At 34.5% G+C, this 15,153-nt stretch overlaps 1 protein-coding gene across 1 annotated transcript; it reads right to left on the bottom strand.

The window, feature by feature from the left end:
• Positions 1 to 5,066: 5,066 nt before the first annotated feature.
• Positions 5,067 to 10,782, bottom strand: LOC145627910 (uncharacterized). The gene is made up of 2 exons (XM_081680250.1): positions 10,518 to 10,782; positions 5,067 to 8,304 (listed from the first exon to the last, which is right to left on the bottom strand). Exon 2 carries the CDS (start codon positions 8,292 to 8,294, stop codon positions 5,067 to 5,069), a length of 3,228 nt encoding a protein of 1,075 aa, XP_081536376.1. The 5' UTR covers positions 8,295 to 8,304; positions 10,518 to 10,782.
• Positions 10,783 to 15,153: the final 4,371 nt, after the last annotated feature.

Genomic DNA, 15,153 nt, shown 5'->3' with positions numbered 1-15,153 from the left:
ACTACAACAAAAGGATTAATTAACAACGCTTTTTTTCTATAAAACACAGCGTTTGTAAAGCGCTATTGAATATATGCGCTGCTAAAACAATTATAGCGCTTAAGTTAAGCGCCATTAATAGTGTTCAATTTAGCAGCAGTGAATATAAAACGCTATAAAATCAATTAAAATGGTGGGAAGGTTGATGACATTCATAATTGATTTATTTTGAACTAATCAATAGCATTTATTAGAAAGCGCTGTTAAATATTTTAAATTCAAAATCTATATAATGCATTAATTATAATTATTAATAAATATGTAGCTAAACAAATCAGTACAAACTAACCAAGATCTAGAACAGAACTAAATTTAGTTTTCCAAATGAAATAAATGTCTTAAGGTCTCATAAAATACAAATAATATTATTAGTCATTTTTGGTAACACTCTCCAAGAAAGGGAAAAAATTACATTACAATATATGTCAATTCAAATATATAAATACCCTAATTAAGTCACTACAAAATTCTTAAATTAAAAATTTGTGGCCTATTACAAATTAAAATACATGGTGAATCAACCACATATTCACATGAGAAGAACATGACGTGCCCATTGAGTTCGGATTTCATCAATTTGGTCTTGATCATACCTTGAGACATTGCAATCATGAAAGTACTGCAAAATATAAAATAAGACCGGACAAAAAAGAATAAATAAAATAAGAATTTTGATTAACATAATAAGCATCAAATGTATGACTATTAAGTTTAAAACAAAGAAAAGGTCATACATCTTCAAAAATTTGGGTTTGCTTATGGTCAATGATCTCTTTCATAAATCTCATAACATAATATCCACAATCAACACCATTATTTTGTCGTGGGCACTGCATAATCATGACAAAAAAATAATCATAAATAATTTCAAAAATTGTAAAATATAACAAAAATTACAGTCATACAACATACTTGTATATGCACCCACTTGGTGCTCATTTTAATCTTCTTTAACAATCCCTTTTCAGTTCGAAAACCAAAGAGTGCTCTGCATAACAACAAAATTGCAATAATTAACCTTTGCATTTTACACTTGATTATGTCACCTTGAAAATTGCATTAATTAACCTTTGCATTTTACACTTGATTTCAAGTAATAGATCGATGATGAGATGACCATTGTAGATGAAATAAAAGATGCTACACTACACTTATGTCCTTATTTATACATTTCCTACATAATTCTCCAACTCCGTACCATTTCTGCCAGAGTTGACACTACATCAGTTGCACAACTAAAGGTAATATTGTACTGTCTGCACTCCTATGGTATATAATTGCACAACTCAACAAGGCATCTTCTTACCAAATTGTTCGTTAGAAAACCATTAGAAATATAGGAGTAAACTCACATGCCAAATCTTAAGAAGCAGCATATAAGAAATTTAAACAAGAAAATGACAATGAGCTTAGAATTATACATTCAACCTAAAAATATGAAAATCTGGCACTTTTTAGAGGAATTTTGCACCAATATTCATTAAAAGAAATTGAAAAAAGTCTCTAACCTGTCGACAATTGAACGCAAATCATCTCCAATTCCATTTCATGTGCCTTTGTTATTTTCATTGTGTAGAGGATCCAGAAAATATACGATGTCATTATACGGATCAATAACACACAACACCCAATGAATCCTATGTAGTAAGGGGTAAAAACCAACTCTTAGTAGTTTAAATTATTCACCATGGACAAATATAATATAAAAAAATAATATACATACCCAACATTATACGGTGCTAGGAAGACCCTTCCTTTAGTTGCCTCAACTTTAAATAATGTATTCTTGATGTATTCAGAACGAGCTCTTTGATCCTCTTCAACTATCTTTATCTCTCCCTTCTTAAATTGTGCTACGGGAGATATCCCACTTGGACATAAAAAGCCAAATAAACCCACTAAACCAAGCATTTGGCAACGACGATGCAATAACCTACGAATTCATCATGAAAGATATATGATTAAATGGATCTTTAAAACTAAATATATCATGTAACCAACATAAACATATTTCCTTAAAAAAAACAAAAAAAAAAGTATAAACAAACAGCTAATAAACACTCACGACATGTAAATTACGATATGACATACACCAATTTTTACTTGGGCAAGAAATTGAAAAATCTCTTCACGGCCTATGAAGATCTCATTATTTTGACCAGGAATTCCCATGTCAATAAGGATGTGAATTTGTTCTTTCTGAGCCATCTTCAAAGTGTACTTGTGCATTATTTGAAGATCAGCCGGAAGGGTGTCCGGGAATGGGATTGTTTCAATATTATCATCCAAATTTTGTGGTTGATATTCAGATGATGCATGAGAAGGTTCATCATTTCTTAATATGGTATTCAATGGAGAAGCTTTGGTCTTCTTAGCTTTGGGATCTGAAGAACTTTTATGACCCTGTGAACACTAGTAATCCAAAGTTTTTTTTTTCAGAAAAAAAAACAACTTTAAAAATTTTATAACCAAAAAACGCAAAGTGGCAATCATCAAGAAATAATATTAAAAAAAAATGGATTTATAACGGAACATCTGTAATAATGAGATGTGTGGGCCACAATACGATTGTGTTTATGGCATCTTTAAGGACGAATGCTTCACCATCATCGAGAGGGACGGGCAAAGGTGTATGCTCCTCAGTTGTATAATCTATTGCAACTCGCATGTAACCCGATGGTAATGATTTATTATGTACCACAGAACCGTTGTTAACATTGTGCACCTTTCCAGTAGCTACCACTCTATAACTCGGATCTGATAAAGCTAACTGGCATGCAATTATTCCCTATATAATAAATAGTAAAAATTGATTTAGCACAATTCGTCTCAACTAAGACCTAACAATATAGCAATATAAAATTTTCAACACTAATGTAAGGAACTTTGGGATGGAGTCTGAAACATTATACCTTGCCCCTATTTTGTTCAAATAATTGTCTTTATAGTTATCTAACCACTTCAATTAGTAATTTTGCTAAATCCTGTTGTTAGACAACTAGATATGTATGATATAATTTATAAGACTCATCATAAGAGTGCTAGAAAGAGTTCCGATGGGAAGATAGAACCTCCATCAGGTTCAATATACCTCTAGCAACATGACATTCCCAGAGTTGTAGTATTGAATTCCCAGAGAATATGATAGGGAAAAAAAGAGTTGTAGTGTGAGAACGATATAAATTAATGTAAAGCTTATATTCCAAAGGCAACACCAATATCAATGTATTTTAAATTCAAAGTTTCACAACCAGCATCACTTTAACATATTTAATTATACTACATATAAGGCATCTTCACACGTGTCTTTAACAATCTAATCAAATTTAATGAGAAAAATAATGAAATTTTTACCTCAGGAATTTGAATGGTTTTATTATGTTCCAAAGCTACTTCATCGGTGCTATAATTTTCAACAATCTCCTCATCAAGATGTTTCATTTTCTCCTCCAACCTCGATTTTTTCAATTCTTGTAGCTCTTGTTCTAAGAATTTGATACGTGATTCCATTTCTGTTATCTTTTCTTTCTTTGAGTCACATGCTCCAAAGTATCTTTTAGGTGTCACTCCAGCACCAACTGCCCTAACTCGTCCATTTCCTTCTTTCTTCTGCAAAGCCCTACTAAGTACGTCATCACGACCATGATCAACAAACTCACCATTAGATGATTGATGCATTTGATCATCCTGTAACATATTTAAAACATACAATAGATTTTGAGATTGAATCATTCCACATTCCAAAACAATTAAAAATGATTAGAAGTTCATACAATTCGAGCAGCCACTTCTTTGGCTTTAGCTGAAGGTATAACTATATTATCTTGGTTGGTTCTCATAAGTTTCCATAGTTCACCACGACCTAAAGATGAAACAATTTTACCTTCATCATTCTTCAGCTTTTTAATCTGGATTTAAGACCAAAAGTAAAATTTAGTTTAGTTTGCTGGAAGTAATTATATAATGTCACTATAATACCTCAATACAAACCATATCTTGTTCATATCTAGCACAACCTCTTCGTCCTTTTTTTTGGGGATACTCATTCTTCGATGCACGCTCTCGATTAACTGCACTTTTCTCCTATTCAAGCATTAAACAATGGCAAAATATCACTAACATTTCAGTTTGTTTATTGAAGTCTGGACTAATTGCTTTATAAATCATGTATTATAGAAAAGAGAAATGAAACCTGAAACTTTTTACAAAGACGACTTTTAACGAACGTTTTCCAATGAGAGACATCAATAAAATCATATTTTGAAGGTGGCTTCTCTCGCAAATTTCCTTGTTGATCAAACAACCAATTTCTTGAAAGATATGATTTAAAGTTGCTCCAACATCGCCCTCCTTTGCGTAAAAACCAATCTTTATCTCTTTCAGTAACCTTAAAAGTTATCTACAGTGAACAAGTAACAAAATGTAAATAGTAATCAATGTACAACTCCATGTAAACATATATATATACTCATTAATTAAAGAATTTTACCTCCAGATCCTCAAAAAGTGCATCTTTCAGATTTTGAGGAACTTTGTGCCAGTGTGGGTAAATGATTGGAACATTTTTGTGGATACTAGCTCCCCAACAACTCATCAATTTATCACTATAATCCCCAATAGGTTGACCATTGGCATTCCACTGAACATTGAATCTCACACCCCTATTTCTAGCTCGAACCAATGATGCCATTCTAGTTGCACCTCGACCTGTGTCCTTTTTACCTTTATAAGTAGGATGACCATTTGCATCATTATTTTCATCATCACCATGCTCATGATTGATATGTAAAGAATCCATTAACCTAGGACATGATATATATATTAGTAAGTTTAAACATGTTAATTAATGTAATTCCTGCTCAAACAAAGATAAAATAACAGATACATGTAAAGAAGCCACTAAAAAACGAATCACATGGGCAAATTATTCATATTAAAATCATATTAAGAATATGTAAATATTTGTAATATAACAGTAAAAGATTGGGGGCTAAGAGGGAAAAACAGATGGTTGTATGATTACCAAATTAATGCTTTTTCCTCTTTTTTCCCTTTTTAGTACTTGAGTTTGATGCATTTTCGACCCATATACCCTCTCCATGATCAACTCTTGTGTATGCCTCATTCTCCACTACATTGTTGCTAAATGAATGAGATTGTAATGAGAATGAAGGGTCTTCCATGTCATCTATATCTTGGTCTCCAAACACATTTCTTTTATTTGATGACAAAACAACATGTCTCCTTTTATTTGCCGGGTCAGTCACATAAAAAACTTGCTTTGCTTGTGAAGCAAATATGAATGGCTCCTCCTTATAACCCACTTTTGTAAGATCAACAATAGTGAACCCTGGGTTCTCAAAATGCACACCATTATTGTGATCAACCCAATTACAACTGAAAATCGGAACTTGAAATGTCCTATAATCCAATTCCCATATGTCGTGGATGACTCCATAATAAGTCATATCCGCATATATTGGGTTTTTATCTTTTCCACTAGAGATATGCATAGCTTGGGCCAACACCGACATCCCACTGTTCTGCATAGTGGTTTCTTTGTCCCTGTCCTTTGTGTAAAAAGTATACCCGTTGATTTGATAACTAGAATATGATAAAACCTCAAAACAAGGACCCCGAGATAGCCATTTTAGTCTGTCAGAAACATGCGAAGGTGACTTAGCTAATTCATCAGCAATTCGAAGTCGAAACCACTCAACGAAAGAGCGATTATGTTCTTCAGCTATCCATATTTCACTCTTACGTGGATTTAAATCCCTTAAAAACGCCAAGTGTTCCTCTACATACGGATCAACATCTTCACTATTGTGAAGTACATACAAGTGTGCTCGATGCCTTTCATTATATGATAGAGAGACCACTTTTTTCCCCACTATTCCTCTTCCTTCATACCCTTTTGTATGCCTTGTCTTTGGGATTCCTATTGCATCGACTTTGGAAAGGTACTGACTACAAAACTCAAGAGCTTCTTCAATTAAGGCACGCTCGACAATGCAACCTTCTGGGTGACTCCCACTCATAACATACCCCTTTAATATTTTCATGAACCTCTCAATCGTATACATATATCTCAGATATGCAGGTCCACATAATCGAACTTCTCTAACCAAGTGAACAGTTAAATGAATCATAATGTCAAAAAATGATGGCGGAAAATACATCTCCAACTTACACAATGTAACAACAAGGTCCTTTTGCAAGTCACTCAATTTAAAGGGGTCAATCTCTTTGCTACAAATCTCACTGAAAAATATACAAAGTCTTGTGATAGCATTTCGAACAGCTTCTGGCAAAATAGAGCGAATAGCCACTGGAAGAAGATGCTCCATTAGAATATGACAATCATGTGACTTCAATCCAATTAGCTTCAAGTCTTTCATTGACACAAGCCTTTTAATGTTTGAAGAATAACCTTCAGGAACCTTAACTCCAGAAAGAAACTTGCAAAAAGAAACTTTCTCCTTCCTTGATAGAGTGTGGCAGGCAGGTGGGAGATATGTACGATTCGTGCCCTTAACTGGTGCTGGTGCTAATTCGGGTCTGATTTTCATGTCAACTAAGTCTAGCCTAGCAGCCTCACCATCTTTACTCTTATCCTTCACATTAAGTAAAGTACTTATAAGACTGTCACACACAGTTTTTTCAATATGCATCACATCTAGGAAGTGTCTAATATGTAAGGTCTTCCAATAAGGAAGGTCAAAGAATCTTGACCTCTTTTTGTAACCAGCGCTCGGAACATCTTTTGCATTCAACTTCCCAAACTTGACATTCAACTTCTCCATTTTCTCAAGTATTTGTTCTCCTGTTGGCGGCACTGGAGGAGTCCCTTCTTCAGAAGTCCCATCAAAAGCTTTTCTCCACCTTTTATATTGATGGTTAACTGGCAGAAATTTGCGATTTCCAGGGTAGACAACTTTGCGTGAATGACTTAAGTAGAAGGAGAATGTGTTATTCTGGCATACAGGGCATGCTTCATAGCCTTTTGTAGCATAACCTGCCAAATTTCCATACGCTGGAAAATCATTTATTGTACCAAAAAGCAATGCTTTCAAATTAAATTCTTCATTGCGATAAGCATCATACACCTCTACACCATGCTCCCACATCATCTTCAAATCGTCAATTAAGGGTTCCAAATATACATCTATGTCGTTCCTAGGTTGTTTTGGGCCCGAAATTAGCATGGTCAGCATCATATACTTCCTTTTCATTATCAGTTCCGGAGGAAGATTATATATCATTAAAATGACTGGCCATGTACTATGAGGAGAACTTTGATTACTAAAATGATTCATTCCATCAGCAACAAGGGCGAGACGCAAATTTCTATGCTCCGCCCCAAATTCAGGAAAGTCGCGGTTAATTTTGATCCATTGTGGAGAGTCGGCCGGGTGTCTAAGTAAACCGTCTTTTTTTCTCCCATCTTCATGCCATGTCAAATTCTTTGATTCTTCAACAATACTAAATAAGTGTTTAAATCTTGGCACTATTGGAAAATACCACATAACCTTAGCTGGCACATTATTTTCCTTGTATCGTGGAGCCTCACATTCAGGGCAGCTTTTTAAAGAGGCATATCCTTTTCGATATAAAATGCAATCATTAGGGCATGCATGAATTTTTTCATACCCCATGCCCATAGAGCACAACATCTTCTTTGCCTCGTAAATACGACCCGGAAGCACATTATCAATAGGAAGCATCTCTTTCACTAATTCAAGTAAGCTCGAAAAACTTGTATCAGTCCATCCACTACGAGCTTTGAGATGGTATAATTTCAGCACAGCAGATAATTTGCTAAATGTAGAACAACTAGGGTACAAAGGGGTCTTTTCACCACTACATAATGTGTCAAACATTTCAGAACTATCTTCAATGTTTTCCTCTAAAATACGCGTCATTTCTTCTAGATGATCATTGCCTAGATGGAAATTATCTTCTATTTCATCATCATTCATTTCATCATACATCTCAGTATCTACATAAGAAGGTATGTCCCCTAATGTCTCACCGTGTTTTATCCAACACTTGTACTGTTGGATAATTCCATTAACCACCAAATGGATTCTTACATCCTCGACATTGTGTCGGATCATGTTGTTACAATTGACACATGGACACAAAATGCGAGATGGATCTTCAGCATGCTCAATAGCAAATGCAATAAACTCATCTACCCCTTGTTCATATTCGTCACTAGTACGCCTTGCAAGCATCCATTTCCGATCCATTTTTATATTGCTACACCATAAAAGTAAAACTACGATAACTAACAAAAGGACGGAATAATTAATGATAATTATACTAATTTAGGTTAATATAAATTGTGTATATATACAAGATAACCTTTTCCATGAAATTTCTTAAAAAATTTTAAAAAAGTCATTAATGGACTTTTTAACCTTATAAAATTAGATAATAGAGTGAGGTACTAATCACAATTAACAACAAATAAACAATAATGAAATCAATTAATTTCATACATAAATGTAATATTCAAATTTAATCCGATACAAGTAATTTTTAGCATATCTTAACAATTCCCTCCTTGTGGTCGCCTCTTTAACACACTACTAATTTTTTTAAACTATTTTTTTCCCTCTCACGTCCTTTACTTTTCAATAAATACTAACCCAGCTAAATTTTCTTACAATAATACCCCACTAACCCACTTATAACCTTTTATATTAAAGTCAATTGATTTTCATGAAACTATGTGTTGGTTAGGTTGTAACACTTAAAAATTGTAGGAGTATAGAAGCGCTTTTATATTCCACTATACAATAAAGTATGATTTAATAATTATTAATAATTGAGGTATAGCAAGCTATTCAAGATAGTAGTACATGGAGTAGATTTCAATTAGACTAAAAGAGTTCCAAGTTCAATTCGTGCATTAGCATATTATGTGGCCATACTTTTCACTTGTTTTGCCCTGCTAATTCTAAATGCACTTACCTTTAAGATTATAATGAAAACCAAGTTAGTGTAAGGCATATGTGTTGGTTCTTTTTACAATAACCAAGCCTCTTTTCTTTTCAAGTTTATTTGTATATACTCAATTAATACTACTTTTCTTTATTAAACTATATGGACTAGAAATAATTCAAGTAGGGACACAAAACATTATCCATGATAACTCCTAAATTAGCTGGCAGTTGTAGCAAAGTGACTATAATACAAGTGATTTTTATCAGGTCACTAAAGATACTATGATACAAGAACCATAGATGTTCATTAAAGGTTGGTATTTCCATGAGTTAAATCATTAATAAGTGATTGTGCCTAACACTTAGACGTGTACTTTAAGACTAACTATGCTAGAGAGTATCCAAATGTTCTTCTTTGCTTACATTGACTAAATCGTTTGTTAATTTCACAAGTAATTATGGACCATGCCTATCTTTAGTGTTTATTAGGAAACTATTTAACAAAAATACTCCTCTACTAAGAAAATAGTGAATTTGATATCTTGATGATTGATTACAACATCTGTGGGTCCGGGTTTCTCTTCCCCTTATTTTACTCAGTTTTTCAGAGCAAGCTAGAAAATTAGAAAGTGTACAAAGTAGAAACATCATGTTTGTGATGTATCTTGTTATTGTTTTAGTAGTTGTGCAAATATTTTTGGTGCCCAATTAAATTAGTTATTGCAAATGATCATAGATACTTTGGTCCAATCCTACACTTAGTACTCTTTTAGTGAATCCATGGTATAGACATGACCAGATAAATTAATGAAAAAAATTGTACAAGTTAACAGACTCATGATTTTTGACTCAATAATTATGCATGTTGGCTGTTGTATTTTTCTCCATTTATTGCAATTAATTTGATTATTAACCATATCTACCTACATGCATACTTTCTACTTACATAGATATGTATGATCCACAGCTAATGATTGTTGAACGACCCAAATGACTAAACTTGTCAATTGAATGACTATGTATCATAATATACAACAGAGACACGCACCCTAAACATCTAAACTAAGATTTTTTTTTTTGAAACATCTAAACTAAGATTCTGTTGTATTCACTTATGATTATGTGAAAGTTTGAATTTTTAATCCTACCTAATTTTTTCAGTTATTGCAGCAAATCTACTCTGCTCAAACGGACGGAACCTTGTGTGATTCAGATCCTCTCCATTTTAAGAACAAAATATAACACTAGAACACATGTTAGCCTTCTACCTCAATTAAATAGGCAATGGGGGTCATATAAGCCTAATGAAATATCAAACAACCAGAATAAAATGGAACAAAACACAATTTATTAACATGCAAATTAGCAAATTCAGATTAAACCTCAAAAAACCTTAATCAAAATTGCAAATTTCATAACTAAAAGTTCTATAAACAGCATAACCCAAAAACATTGAATATTGACCCATGAAGAACAACAAATTCAAACTTAAAAAATGCAATTACATAAGAAAAAAATACTCACAATTGATAATTTCAATCAACGAAGCCCGCAAACACCAGCAGAGAGGACAATGAAGTGCTCAATTTGCAGAAATAGAAGAATTGCTCAACTGCCCACAATTTGCCGGAGAAGAGGAATTGCTCAACAATTTATTGGACTGAAGGGAACTCTTTAATTAATTTAGGGAAACTGGGATTTGGATTTGGATTGAAGGGAACTCAATTTGGGGAAATTGGGATTGAGGGCAGTAGTTTCTAGCGGCAAAACAAAAAAAATAAAAAAATTTGTGAAGTGGAGGGAGCAGTGAAGTCGTGGGTAATTGTGAGTAGTAGACTAGTATTCTAATACTAGTAGTTTGGTGGGAAATTAGGCTAAGAAATAGGAATACTTTTTTTATTATTATTTATTTATTATATATAACCACTTTAATTGATAGCACTTAATTAACAGCGTTTAGGAATAATTCATGGCAAGAGTTTTGACATAGAAGCTCAAAATAAAAAAACCCCTAATTTGATTTTTGTAGGGTTTCAAGCAAAGATGGCATATTACAACAAAATTTGAGGCAAAAAGCAAAGAAAACTTACATGGATCCTTGTAAGAATTCGAAAATGAGGGCAATAGCAAAAAAATTGGAGTGATTTTTGTGAAGAATTGAGCTCTAAAAGCTCGAAAAACCGCAATAAGCAGCAGTCCTAACACCCCGGCACTGCAATCAGCCGCCGCGTCACGGTAGTTTAGTGTGTGTCACGGTGCAATTCCATTCAAAACGGTGAAGAAAAAAGGCGGTAGCAGCTGCGGTGAGCACTCGAACAGCAGCAACGGCAAACTTACATAAAAAGGCGAAACACAAACGCCGTGGCACGGTTCCAAATGCCGCGACACGGTGAAATATTTCGTGCGCCGGTGCGGAACTTCATGACATGGTGATCGGCGAAATTTAAAATGAAAAAAAAAAGGAGAAGAGAGAACAGAAGAAGATTGAGAGAATGAAAATGGCGAAGAAGAAGTAACAAAATGGGATGCAGTAGCTTGAATTTAAAGCCAAAAATATAGCTGTTATCGCGTAACGGCTTTTTTTTAGCGTGGCACGGATATCTTATCGAGGCGCGTTGAAGGTCTCAACAACAAATATATCCTGCGTCACGGGATTCTCCACCTTCAGACGGGGTCTCACATCGTGTCGCGGGATTTTTCCACGTGACGCGATAAAGAGCTGTATGTCCTACACGCTCTTGAAAGTTCTTGGCGAATATTTTTGGTATCTTTGACTAATTTTGAACGATTTTCCCCAACTTTCAGACAGTTCTTTTTTCACCAGAGTTGCGCGAAAATTTTAATTGGTATTTAAAGGGTACCAAAATTACCAATTTATCCCTAACAATCATCAGAGTCACATTTTCGACATTTTAACACATTATCGGTGGATATTTCTTCAAGTATAGAAAACCGCCAAGTTGGCTTTCCTTAAGCATGGAAGACATTATCGGTGGATTTTTCTTCAAGTATAGAAAACCACCAAGTAGGCTTTCCTCAAGCATGGAAAGCATTATCGGTGGATTTTTCTTCAAGTATAGAAAACCACCAAGTCGGCTTTCCTCAAGCATGGAAAGTATTATTGGTGGATTTCTTCAATTATAGAAAAACCGCCAAGTCGGCTTTCCTCAAGCATGAAAAGTGTTATCGGTGGGTTTCTTCAAGTATAGAAAAACCACCAAATTATTCTGTCGGCTTTCTTCAAGCATGGAAAGCATTATTCGGTGGATTTCTTCAAGCATAGGAAGCTACCAAACTCATTTATCACTGATACATTGGTGTTAGATACGCATTCTATCCCTTTACTCTTTTATTTGTAGAACTAACATTTTTCTACAGGTATCGGCGTATATAGAGTGATTTAGGATCGCAGAACGTCTTAAATCATTCTCCGTCCCTATCGACTACTTTGACTATTGTTTTCGAAACTGAAGTTTCTACAAACTCAGTAAAAGTGGGGGCTTCTGTAGACACCTAAAAAGTCTTATCGAAACAAAACCCAATGATGAACAATCTTTCACCGCCATTATTGGTCGGGTTCAGTATTTAATCCCGATAGTACTTAAAAAATCGTATTTAATTAAATTCAGTTTTTAATAGTCCATGGATCAGTCTTGATGTTTAGTCAAAGCATAGTTTATTTTTAATTTTGGCCCAAACCTTTTTATTTTTTTATTTTATTTATTATTTTAGCCCAATTAATAAATAATAAATCAGAAATAGCCCGATATTATCTATCGGCACTTAAAAAGGCTGAATGAAATTAGGGCAAAAATGAATTTGGACGAAAAATGGATGCAGAATCTGCCGCTTCACGGCAAAATGCACCACGTCACGGGGCTCACTGTCACGCCACGCTATGAATTCCCATGACACGGTGTCTGTGATGTGACACGGGACACTCTCGTGTCTTTTCCGCGTAATCCCTTCACGCGTTTTATCTCCCGTAGGTCAGATATTTTCCGTGTCACACAAAAATATCCCGCGTCACACAAATGTTCACCGTGTCACAACAATTTTTGCCATGTTGCGGTATATTTTGTCGTGTTGCGGTAGTGTTTTTAGGGTTTTTATCCATTTTAGGGTTCCGTGTGTTCCCTCTACTCTTTTTCCCTATAAATACCTCCTTATTTATGATGTACGGGGCATCAATTAACTCTTTTTTTCTGTCTTCTATGCTCTAGACTATACACTAGCCTACCCTTCTTCTTTCAAAATTCCTTTCTTAAGTACTCCAAGGAATCCTTACTTTACTCAAGGTTTTGTCCTTAAACCAAGGCGTGAAAGGTAGAACTGCTGGAGGGTTTGGCCCCAAATCAATTCTATTTAATTTAATTTAATTATAGTTTTATTAATTTTCCTTGAAGTTACTAACTCGTTTATTATTTTATAGTTGCAAGCTAACAAAATCAAAGTAAGAATTATGTTCCTTTTATTCTATTATTTTTCGAACGATTTTATATTGTTAGATTTATTGTTAAATTGCTTCCAATATTAATGTTTATTCTATTGTTATTATGATCACCATATTGCATGTTTAAAGGGAATATGTAATTGAAGATCACACCTAATAAGATAATTTGGACAACCGGTTTAAGTTCCTTTTTAATCTTATTGTTTAATTAAGTGATCACGATATTTTAGAATTATGTGTTGCATTAATATTCAACCAATTTAGCTTAATAATATTTTGGAGCAAATTGAATATTTTGTTTGCATGCCTTAGAGAGCGCAGGAATCACGTTTCACAATAAGAATCGAGTAGAGGTCAATACAGGCGAATATGACTCCATGACTCACTTCATACCATCATCCCCGATCCTCCTTTCGTCGTTCCGAACCATATGGAGTTAGTAATCTCATGGATTATGAATGCAGTGTAACCTTCACGGGTCAATCGTTGTTGCCTATCGTTGTCCCTTTATAATGGTTGCCTTTTTATGATCTGTGACCGGTTTACAAGTTCCTTAAAAACTTTTTGGCGGCTCCCTAATTTCCTTGTCCCTTATCGTATTATGTTAATTCTCACTTCCTATGAGTGCCAAGCATATTCACACATGATTTAACGTAGGCGCACGTCGAGCGACGCTTATAGTAGTCTTGGTTGGCTGCGACGGTAGGGCTCCCTGTTGACGGGATTGTAAAGTAGAGGAAATTTACGCAATTTGATTATCTACTATTTTATTATGAGCTATGATCGAATCAATTTTATCATCTCTACTCTCCATGTGCTTTTGCATACTAGCTAGCATCGCTCTAATTTCTGCCAAAGTAGGGTCAGAAGATGAGGAGGGTTATTGTGGTTGATTCTTCTGGCTAGCATTGGGATGATAATATTTCTGTAGTTGTTGTCGTGGCGCCTGTGATTGTTGTGGGGGTGGTGGGATTTGGACATTGGTGCTCCAGTAGGAAAGATATGGATGGTTCCGGAACCTAGGAATGTAGGTGTTGGAGTATGGGTCATTATGCGTATAAGCTTGAAAGGCATTAACTTGCTCCACGGAACTCCTGCAATTTTGTTCCTAATGACCTACAATTCCACAATTTTCACAGAAAGCCTCATTAGAATTATTACTAATTGCAGAAACATTAGCTATATTTGTAGTACTAAGATTATCTAATTTCTGACAAATAGAGGTTAATTGAGCTTGCAAAAAGGATACAAAGTCGACACTATGTTTCCCTTTGTTAGCAAAGCCTCTAGGATTCCCATACTGGGAATTATGGATTGCCATATCTTTGATAACTTGACCTGCATCATCAACACTAAGGTTCTTAAACCTCCCACTAGCTGCAAAATCTAATATTGTTCTAGATGAATTTCCAATCCCATTATAAAAAGGCTTGGATCAACTGCCATTGCGCTAAATTATGGTGGGGACACTCCCTCTACAGATCCTTGAATCTTTTATCTGGCTCTTGGGCAAATAAAGTTTCATTTGGCTCTTAGGCAAAGTTCTTAATTGCGCTTCTTAGCAAAGCTGTCCTCTCTGCAGGGTAATATTTATTATAGAAATTTAAAACAAGAGTCTCCTAGTTAGTCATACCAAGTACAACTCTATTTAATCCATTATACCATAATTTAGCTTTTCCAAAGGAAAAAGAATTTCTCTGATCTGGT

The sequence above is a fragment of the Chenopodium album genome, chromosome 4, assembly GCF_948465745.1.
Source record: "Chenopodium album chromosome 4, dcCheAlbu1.1, whole genome shotgun sequence".
NCBI lineage: Eukaryota > Viridiplantae > Streptophyta > Magnoliopsida > Caryophyllales > Amaranthaceae > Chenopodium > Chenopodium album.
Note: the sequence above shows the minus strand (reverse complement) of the source record. Positions and strands in the feature narration are given on the sequence as shown.

What these genes read in the sequence shown, in the direction of transcription:
- LOC145627910 (XM_081680250.1), bottom strand. Translation starts at nt 8,294, where the DNA reads ATGGATCGGAAATGGATGCTTGCAAGGCGTACTAGTGACGAATATGAA.